Raw genomic sequence first — 11,399 nt, 5'->3', positions numbered from 1 at the left:
CGGTGATGCTGGCGTACTACTTCGAGTACACGGACACGTTCACCGTGAACGTGCAGGGCTTCTTCTGCCACGACAGCGCCTACCGCAAGCCCTACCCGGGCCCGGAGGACAGCAGCGCCGTGCCCCCCGTGCTCCTCTACTCGCTGGCCGCCGGGGTCCCCGTGCTCGTGGTAAGCCCGGGACTCGCCCCCGCGCCCGCTCCCTTCTTTCGTCCCCAGTCTGCACGGTGGAGGCCCCGCGGAGGGTCTGGCACGACCGCCTTTGCCTTCTAAGTTCCTCCAAGTTGTTGGCAGCCCCTTCCCCAGAGGACATTCTTGTAGGGCACGTGAGGGGTGGGTGCGAAGGAAGCCCCCAGCTCTCCCCACACCCACCCCCGCACCCCCTGCGGGAACTGCAGTGTAGGGTGACGAGGGGGAGGATGGCAGGGAAGGGGGGCTGTAGTGGGAATGAGTGGGGGTCTGGGCCAGGGAGGAGGTGAGCTTTCAGGAGGCATCTCACTTCATCCGCTCTGGCCTGGCCTCCCCTGGCCGCCTCCTCTCCAGCGCCGCCAGGAGATGAGCAGCAGCCAGGCTGGTGAGAGAGGGGAGCCAGGTGTTGGGGTGTGGAAGGGACTCCCGCTTCCAGAGTCGGGGCGCACATTCCTGTGTGCCTTCCCTCTCACGGAAGTGCCTGGACTAAGCTGACCAGGCAACACACATTTAAAAGACAATTTGGGAATTTCCAAATGAAGAGGCCTCTACAGCAGTGCTTTGCTGAAAAGCCTGAGCTGTTCCGAAATTACAAGAGCACTTCAGATTTATTTTGGGGCTGCTCTGCTGCCTGGGAAGCTCAAGTCTTTTTCTCTTTGGCTCTCCCCGAGAATGCCTTTTGCCGTTATGGTGTGTGTGTGTGTGTGTGTGTGTGTGTGCCCGCGCGCACCTGTGCCTGTGTGTAAGAGAGACTCTGCACAGGAATATGCATGCACACTTTATGTATATGCAATCATCGAGCTGTAATCATACAATCAGCTATATATGTTAGTATGGTGCAAAATTATTACTAAGAGAATTTGTGATGTTTCTTTAGGAGATTGGCTACATTATGGTTTCTTAAATATTGACAAAATACTAGAGGTTTTCTTTCTGTATGCTGCTTTTTTCTCTCCTGCCCTCTCTTTTGACAAATGCAAATAGCAAATTAGAAAGGGAAGAGGAAAGGGACACTGAAATTTTATATTCAATAGCTGAATATGTAAATTGTAACAGTGAATGTTCAGAACATCTGTTGTATCCATTAGGCTTGGGTATTCATTTTGTCTTTGATTTTAGGGGAAACGACTTCATAATTTTTGAAATAACAGAAAGTTCCTAACACGGAATTCTATGAACAAACCAAGGAACTTCTTGATGACTTCAAAAGAACTTTGTTTAGACATGCTGTGAGAGTGGATTTTAAATTCAGCTTTGGCATGATGGTTTGAAATTGTGAGACCTTGCCCCAGAAAATGTGGGTTTTCTTTTTTTATTTTTTATTATTGAAATTTGCTGAGAGTTGTCAGAAACCCCAAATCCAGCTCACTGTTTTGTACTCTCTTCCATTTGAAAACCTAGCAGAGGAGATATGGATATGTTGGGGGTCCCTTTTTACTTTTTTTGCAGAGGATGGATTTCCAGACAAACATTTCCAGGAGATAAATGGCTTAGGGATTTTTCAAGGATATTAAAACAAACAAAAACCTTACTTTCAAGTTGGGTCACAACTGTAATCAACAGTATCTGTAACTTATTTATTTATTTATTTATTTATTTATTTATTTATTTAGGTAATTACCATTCTGTGCCTTATTTAAATGAGATAGCACTTTTCAGATCCTAACCAACCATCATGGTGGCAGGTATTAATTAGAGACAAGAACACATTGGCTCAAAGATTTCAGTTGTTCCCCACACAGGGAAAACCTAGGAGGGAGAAGCGGAATTAGTTTTGCTGAGTGCCTGCCCTGTGCTGGTCCCTGAACAGTCAATGAGGCGTATATCTCAGCATACCTTCCAAGCGATGCGAAGGAAGCCACTATACTGTAAGGGGTCTTGGGGGGGGGGCACCCAGAGGTGTGGGAGGAATTCTTCAAAAAGTTCATGGAAAATGCTTATCATGAAAACATTATGCATGTATTTCAAAATACTTTTTGCCTAGAAGCTTGTATTTAGATTCCATTTTTCCATGAACTTTCTGAAGCCCTTTCATATAATCTCCAATTAACATTTGAGGAAACTGAGGTTCAGATAATAAGTCAAAAATATCTAAAAACAAAATAGGTGAGTGCAGTATTTGCTCATACGACCCCTGTAAATACTATGCTTCTTATGGAAGAGCAGGTGGTCTGAAAGAAGATGAAAGACAGCCAGTGGGACAGACATGGAGAGTACGGTGGATAGGTTTTCAGAAGGAAGGATCAAACTTGGTTTCCATGTTTTTACTTTCAGATCTTTTTTTTTTTGAGAGGTTTTTGCTATAGGGCACGTGTACTCACCAGAAAGACGAGACGGACAGAGAGACAGAAAGCGAGAAATCACCCCCCAGGGGGTATGGCAATGCCACAATCCCTTATCCTTCATTCTCCTCTCGGGATCTTGGGCACACATGCACACGCACCTGGCGTGAGTTTAAGCCATCAGGTTTGGGACTTGAACTGCAGTTGACTACATGAGAGTCCAGTGACATAGCCATTATGCCAATTGCTGGGCCCATGACTTTCAGCTCTTTAGGTATAAGAGGATGGTTATGGGAGTCAGTTTGAAGCAAAGAAAGCATTGGGTTTTGGACAATAGCCATGTTGCTGGCCTTTGTGTCCCCTTTGCTCTTAGGAATAGGACGCTGTCCTCATGTGAGGAGCTGGCAATAGTACTGGCAGCACTGCCTCTCCATTGCTCTCAAACCACTGGCTTAGAACACTCACTTAGGCATAAAAATAACAATACTAATAACTAATTAATAATATTAATAATGCAGTAGTATCTATTTATTGAGTTTTTAGTTTATTTTAGATAGTCTAATAGGTGTTCTAATATTTTTAATATTTTCAGTATGTCTGGAAGCAATTATTTATTATATAATATTAGAGAAGTTGGGGCTTAGAAAGATTAAATTACTTTCACAAAGACCAGAATTTTAACCCTGATTTATTGAACTCCCAATTATACTACAGTTTTTCCATTATACTATGAAAATTTTATTTATAAATTATTTTTTCTAAGTAAATATTTCAAAGAATTTCTTTCCTGTTTTTACATTTCTTGTACTGTAGTGATAAACGTTCTTCATAAAATACACGTTGTTCACTTTCTAAACTTGCTTCTAATCTGGAAAGTAATTTTGAAAAGTAGTTCTCACTACCAGTCTGTGGATTTGTTTTATACTTGCTAAATTTATTCATCTAAAAATGTTAAAGAATATATTTCAATTTTATCACTTAATATAGTGCTGACTTAGGGCCAGATTTGGAGTTTAACAAATTGGATGCAAATAGCTACATAGAGAGTTGGGAGCTCCACTTACCATGTAGTCTTCAACAATTTAAGATCATTAAGCCTCCATGTGCTAAGTCACAAGATTTTGAATATTAAATTAGTTATCTGTAAATGGCATTTTTGGCTCATAAATGATCCTCCAGGCATTATTATTAGTAGTAAGAATTTACTAAATGTTTATTGGAGGTGTGTGCTTTGGTTCAGTAGTGAGTATAAAACCAACTTCAGAAATAAACCATGATCACTGACCTTAATGAGTTTATAACCTAATTTGAGGTAACACACCAAAGATCATAATAGAAATAACAAAATATTTAATTATAATGTAAAGAATTATTTAATTTAACATTTATTTATTTATTTATTTAAATTTGACCAGAGAAGGACAGAGAGAGAAAGCAAGAGAGAGGAAAAATGAGAAAGCAAGTCACCAGGTCTGGGACTTGAACCACAGTCAGCCATGTGGGAATCCAGCATCCTTAACCACCATATCACCTGCTACCCCCATTAATTGTAGTATAAATAATGATAAAAGTTACACATATATGTATATACATGTAACATAAGTGTGTTTACATACCACAAGGAGTTCTGGTGGTTCAGATGAGGTCAAGATCATATTGTTTGGAGGAGTAAGAAAGGGCTTCATGGTGGCATTTGATATGTATCTTGAAGGGGAGTTCAAAATGGAATTTGATTCAGGATATCACAGAAGCAGCTCTGTGGAACTAGCAAATATAGATTATTTATTATTGAAACAGCTATCAGTTTGTCTTGTTTCCAAGTGGTGTGTGGGGGAAATAGAATTTACGATTGAAAATGAAGGCAGGGTTGCATTGATCAAGCCTGAAATGCCAGGCTGAGAGTTTTTCTTAACTCATTAGGAACTGAGCAGGGATATAGTCCAGTGGGTGATATTTTAGAACATTTTGGGGGGAGTCATGTGTAGGGGTCTTCTGTTAATATTTACATTAAACAGTTTTAAACTCTTCAATGTTATATAATATTATTTTAATTGTGTTTTCAGGGGAAAGAACGTACTTTGGACTTGTAGAGATGATATGGTTTATAAATTCTTTGAAAATGGATACTGTTCAGTTTGATCTGTATAGCATTTGCCACAAAGCACCATATAAACATGTACAGATATAAATGTATTTAGTCATTGGTTTTAATTGATTAAAAGAACTGGTGATAATGGTTTCTACTCCCCAGATATGGATGCAGTAGCCTCCAGTAGCTAATGTTTCTTAACTCTGAGCAAAGCAGATGATTCAAAGGAGACCAAAGCTAAACAATCCATCTCTGTAGAACCAGGATCATGATTACAAAAAACAAGCACCAAACCAAGGAAGCTCTTGACACCAGACAAGGCAGAGATAAAAGTTAAGCACACTCAGATTCTTTATGTCTGTGTGGTTGTGTTTTTATATTCAGGGTCCAGGAAGCTCCCTCAGTCCCTCCTGAGACTCCAGTTTGAGGGATGTAGCTACTGCCACTACTCCAGGAGTACTGGTGTCACTAACTGTAGTGAAGGTAGATGGTGACCGAAAGGGATCTCATAGCCAGCGCTCCATCACAGTGGAGCAAAGTGCTTGAAGCTTTCCTATAGATGTCTTCTCCCCTAAATCTTGCCTTGGTATCCTCTTCTATCTTCACTCCTGAAGCACACTCCTGTCATGTGGTATAGGAGAAAAAGCACAGACATGCCAGCAGATAAGTCAGGATTCTTATCCTAGTTTCCCTTTGGATATATGTGGTCTTGGATCTAGAGATGAGATGACCAATGTAGAGTCCTACAGTGACAGTTTCAGGATCACCAAAGTCTACACATTTAGTTATTTTGTTATATACCTTTAAACTAACATGTTAACTAGTCTTTAAAGATTTTCAGCCATTGGGGCCAGCAGGTGGCATGGTGCTTCAATCCCACGTGGTCAATTGCAGTTTGAGTCCTCAACCTGGTGGCTTGCTTTCTCACTTTCCCTCTTCTCCTCCCACCCCTCTCCCTCTCTGACAAAATTAAAAACAAGAAAAGAAAAATAAAGAAAGAGTTCAATAAAATAATTTTTTAGAAAAAAAAGAATTTTAGCCATAATGTTCAATATTAGGAGAATCAAAATTTTCTTAAACCTTTTATCCTTGATTTTAATTTTCCTGTTTTGACAGGAGGTTTTGTGTTCCCTAGTAGATAATGGTCTCCATATGTGGTTAGAAAATTATTCCGTTTCCTAATACGCTCAGAAATGGTGTGGAGAAGTGGGTGGCAGCGGAGGGATTCAAAGAGATTCTGTTGTTCCGATTCAAAGTCATACCTCTTATCTCAGTAGTACACACTGACATGGTGCTACAGGCATCCCATGTATCAAATACCACCCAAATTCTATTTCTGCAAACTACAATGCCTGAGGGGTGAGGCTACCTCTCTAAGGCATGGTTCTTTCTTTTTTTTTTTTTTTCCCCTTTAATTTTTTAGAGGGCATGTGCACTAGGAGAGTAGAAGACAGAGAAACTGAGAGTAGAAGACAGAGAAGAGGCAGAGAGAGAGGCAGAGAGAGAGACAAAGCATCCCCTCCCTACTGCAATCCCTTCCCCTCCATTTCACTTTTCTTTTGGGATTTTGAGCATGCATGCACACATAATGGACACAATTTTCAAGTCACTGGGTCTGGGACTCAAACCACGAGTAGGCCATGTAGGATTCAGCCCTCATAACCACTAGCCCACAGACTCGTCCCTAAGGCATGTTTCTTAAATGGGATCTAGTATTGGATATAGGATAGAAATGAATTATGGAAATTACATATAAAACACTGCATGAATGACTATATTCAGGGTGACTTTTTTTTTTTCTTTTTAAGCAAATATCTCTATGATTCTGCCCAATTGTCAAAGATGTCCAAGACCTCCAAAAAATCAACTATTCTTTGGAAGTTTATGGGTCTGTTTAAACTTCTTACATCTCTTAGGACCTTGCTTTACTTTAGATATTCTGATTCATATTAATTAATTTATGGTTTTCCTTCCTCCCTCCCTCCCTTCCCTTCTTTCTCTTTCCTTTCCTCTCTTTATTTGCATTTATCTTTTTCCATTTATTCCCTCCCCATTGCACACTGATAAGGAGATGGGGATGCTGAGAGGCAAGCAAAGTCCAAGGAATCAAAACACCAACTAGTTTTTCCCTCTCCCTCCCTCTTTTCCTCTCTCCCTGTCCTTCTCCCACTCCCTACCCCTGCAACTCATTATCTTGTGGCTTCTCTGAGCCAGTTACTTTATCAGAGAAATGTTGACTTACCCCTTTCTACCTTTCAGAGCTGTTGTTAAAATGAAAGAATAAGAAAACACTTTGGAGACAATAAATCTCTTCATACATATGAAGAAAACAATGTGAGCAGGTTACATGGGTCATGAATCTGCACGGTTGTTGGAGGTGGTTAGCATGGCTTGCAGCATGACTTTGCCAGTTTAATATACTTATTCTGTGCAAAAAAGAGATTTTTCTATGTCTTTTCTGATTTTCCTGTAGAAAGAATAGCAAGATTAAAAAAAAAAAAAGCCTGAAATGGTTTCCTAGCTATTTCAGACTATTATTCCAATACCCAATGCTATTTTTCAAAATATTTCAATAAGCTCTGAGTATTATCAAGATTATTATAAAGAATCATCTCATTCATTTCTGTAACTCAAAATAAATAATGTTTCCAGGGAGCATTGCTGATACCATCTGTTAAGTATGTATTGTATCATATTAATTTTTAAATTTGCACTGTGCTGGAAAGACATTATTTGTGGAAGTATTGATGATTATGAACATTTACTGTGTACTAGGCACAATGCTATGGCATGGGCAGCTGAAGTGATTATGGCTTATTCCCTATCCTTCAAAGGTCAGGCAACAAGCAGAAAGATGCATCACTAAGCCTGGATTATTTTTCTTTTGTTTGTTTGTTTTGGTCTGTAAAACTGAGAGTATACTACTTAACATAATATCCTATAAGAATTAAATACATGCATGCTCAGTAACTGATCGCTATTCTTTTCCTGTAAATACCTGGCCCATCAATAATTTTTACTGATGGTCCAGAGCAAAATGACATCATGTGCACTTAATTATTTTTGTTGGATGGATGAGGTAAACCATTTGCTCTTCACATTAATCCTTTCAGATAGTATATGCAATAGTACATCTGGGGAGCTTTAGCAATTCGCTCCAGTTGGTAAGTGACACATCTAGGATCTCAACCTATTACTTCAAGTCCAATGCTCTGTTGGCTATATGCAGTGCCCACTGATTAGACTCACAGCATAAATGATGGCATTCCTAGTAGGCAGGGAGAGCCACAGCATGTTAATTATACATCAGTGTGTTCTTTACAGACTCCATGTGCTTGTTAATGCAGAGGCTCAGTTGCAACCAAACTGGGAAGGGGATATTTAAAATCTGTGTGCAAGGGTAAAACTTCCGAAGACTGGTGGAACAGTCAATAGAACTTGATTTCCCACTCAACATTTCCGTCCATACAGCTTGAGAAGGCAAGTTTTATGTTGGAGATAGAGTCTTAGCCTGCAGTTAGGAAGACCCTTTTAATAGACTTGAGAAAATTGTAAGGAATATCATTTTGATGGAAAATATTTAAAAATATGTGAGATGGAATTCTATGTTCAGTACTATTTAAACTATTTCTCAGAATGCCAGTCTTCAATCAGCAGCCTGGTTACTTTTTTAGTCTTATTATGACAGATGTAGTCTGAGAATCACTGTCAGTAATTCACCATTTTTTTTTTCTTCTGTAAAAACAATTTTAGATTTTTCTTTTCCTCAGCTAGGTACTTTTAAATCTCTAAAGACAATTTTTTTCCCCACATGTCTGAGGCTGAAGGAACCTCATTGTGCGTGTGTGTGTATTTTGGCTATATAATTAATGCATAATGTCTTGTATAAATTCATTTTTATCTCTCTTAGTTCAATCTCTATAATACCTACCCTATAACTTCTTCCCGCTCCCCCCCAAAAAAAACCCCAAAAAACCCAACTTTCTGTACCATTCTAATGTATCTTTTCAGACCTATAGCACCAACTCCTCTGTGGCGGTCGCTTGACCTCCTCTAGTTGCAAATAGTTGCATTTTCCTCTATGATCCCTCACTTCATGCAAATTATGAAATTCAAATAATTTATATTGTATTTTTAGTTAAGTTTTTTCATCACTAGATTAGAGTACCTCAAAGTAAGGGTGTTGTCATTTGACTTGGGCCACTTATATCATGAACAACTTTTAGGTTATATTTGGTAAATAAGATATCCAGGCACCAATCCAAGTTTGTGGTGATGAGGTTATAATGAATTTGAATTCTAGTGTCAGACCAGATTCTGCTGAGCATGTAGTTATTTAATCATCATTCATAAAAATTGGTTAAGCATTCCATATAGGCTCTTCTGTAAGTTCAAGGAATGCCTAGCTCTCTGTTTTCTGAGATATTTTAGGATTATGAAGACTGTACAAAAGGATCAGCACAGCCAAAGTGTGATTCTGTGTCCTCAGGTTGACATTCTCCAATCATAACTCCTCCTACATCAATGGTTATTCTCGGATCCATTATCAATTAGCCACTGAGGTATAGGGTTCAGGCATCACTGGAGACTTATGCCCTGTTCGTTCAAGAGTAAAAAAAAGTCTCCAGACTATTTTATTCAATCTGTGTAGTTTGAAAATCTTTGAGTACACCAATAACAGTCCATTTTTAGCATTCATCATGCTAATTAAAAGTCACTACTTTCATCAATAAAATCATTTTTATATCTATGATGCTAATTAAGTCAATCATTAATTAACATACGAATAGCAGAAAGACTTGTAACAGCCTCTTTGGAGTAGGATCATTCTAATAAAATGTTGGTGTCTATATACGACTTTGTATTTTGATAGCATTTTAACTAACCGTTCCAGGAATTAGAGCATAAACCAACTGATTAAACAAAATTGTTTTAAAGTAAATTACAGACTTCTTAAGTTACCAACCAGATCTTCTTTATCCTTGTTAGTTCTAGAATAGACACTCAAAATAGTAAATGGATGACTTAACAATAATAATAATTGCAAAATTGATTACATGTATTTGCCTTATTGCCACAATCATCTTTCTAGTCTATTGAATCTCTTATTTACTGGTGACCTACTTTGTATTTGGTGTGTTAAAGTAATATGTGAAGCACTTGAAATTTAAATAGTATAGGAAAATGGAGGTATGAAAATTCCCTTTCTTCTCCTCTTCTCCCTTCCCTCTCCCTTCTTTCCTTTCACTCCTCTCTTATGTCCTCCTTCCCTGGCTGTCTCATACTTTCTTTCCCTGCACAGATATTTGGTGGGCACCTTCCATGTGCAGCATACCTTGAAATTAAGGCTTAAAAGAGGTTAAGTGACTTGCTCCAAATCTCCAAACCAGGATTAATGCCTAGCCACCCCCACCTCCCTTCTCTGCACCTTTCAAAGCAAAATCAGGAAATAAAAGACTTACTAAATTACAGGGTGGTTAAGTACAAATGTACTCCTGACATATCTACATATTACCGAAATAACTTGTGGCATTTCCTCTCTCAGAGAAGTAGGATTTGTGTTGATATAACCAGAACTTCTGTGCTGAGTAAATTGTGTTTCTAGTGCAATTGTAGCACACTATCAAAAACACTCTCCCTCCTTTTAACAGTGTTTTTGATAGTGTCAGAAGAAATTGTACTTTTCTAGCTCCATTTCGGATTTAGCTTTTTCTCACACTGGGGTGCACAGAAGCACTTTTCACACTGAGAAGGATCTTGTGTTTTCACAGATCTCATCAAAGCAGAATGCCATGTTCTCACAGACACTCAAACTGAGCTGCCTTGGATAGAGATAGTGCACCTGGGGATTCATCTTATAATTTAAAATGAACTCCTGACATTTGCAATTAAAAAAAAAAAAAAGACAAAACAGGATCTTTGGGTTGGTGACAATGACCTCCTTCCCATGTGCCTTTGCAGTGTTGGGTTTGCTCAGTTACTGAAATGAATGAAGAGACTTAGTCAAACTACGTGACAACCCTTTTGGTCTTTCACAAAGAGGCCTTTCTTTCCTCTTCTTGCTGGCTTCTCATCACATGATTACTTGGGGTTCCCTTTTTATTTTTCCTGGGCTCAGTCTAGAATACAGATATGAGAATCCAGTAGACACTTTATTCCAGCCACACTATCAGGCTCTTTTTGCCATTCCATTTTGGGAAAAAGACTCATGAATCCAATGTGAAAGAAAACATGCTTCCTCATAGCAGGACCTTTGTAGTCATGAAAGAGGACTTAGAGATCATATAGTTTTATCTCTTAATTTTCAAATCAATGGTCAGAGAGAATAAGTGGCTTATCTATGACCATGCAACTAATGAGAAATTGCACAAGTGGCTATGTCTACAGGGTGCGTAGGCTATATGCAAGGCATATATTGTTGTAAGGACTTTATCCTTGTATGTAACTAATTTAGCCTTTGCAACAACATCGTGAGGCAGATCCTTTAGTTATCTCAATTTAGAGATGAAACACAGAGGCACAGAAAAATGAAGTCGAGGACCCATGACTCCACAACAAAGAAGTGACATATCTAAGCAGAATGGTTTCATGCATGCTGTAAACACCCTCATCTTCAGGATTGTATTATTTTTTAAGTATTTCCTAGAAAGGTTAAAATTGCCTGTAATGAATCTCTTGGCATGGCAGTATTAGGTGAGAAAAAGAGATGAAGAGTTTGTGATTATTATCATAGCTTTTTTTTTCCTCTTGTGACTCAAAAGATTTTATTGGATATTGTACAGATAGTTAACACTAAATATGTGATAATGAAGGCAGTGAGAAAAAAAAATTTAACTCTCA

The 11,399-nt window shown here is 38.7% G+C and overlaps 1 protein-coding gene across 1 annotated transcript in view; it reads left to right on the top strand.

Moving 5' to 3' along the window:
• The first annotated feature begins 5 nt into the window (after positions 1-5).
• Positions 6-11,399, top strand: part of PLPPR5 (phospholipid phosphatase related 5) — a 126,430-nt gene continuing 115,036 nt past the window's right edge. Inside the window, exon 1 of the mRNA XM_027768500.1 lies at positions 6-170. Coding sequence (XP_027624301.1) covers positions 6-170 — 165 coding nt within the window. The remainder of the gene's footprint in view (positions 171-11,399) is intronic.

This window comes from Tupaia chinensis, unplaced genomic scaffold, assembly GCF_000334495.1.
Source record: "Tupaia chinensis unplaced genomic scaffold, TupChi_1.0 Scaffold146687_1, whole genome shotgun sequence".
Classification (NCBI taxonomy): domain Eukaryota; kingdom Metazoa; phylum Chordata; class Mammalia; order Scandentia; family Tupaiidae; genus Tupaia; species Tupaia belangeri.
Note: the sequence above shows the minus strand (reverse complement) of the source record. Positions and strands in the feature narration are given on the sequence as shown.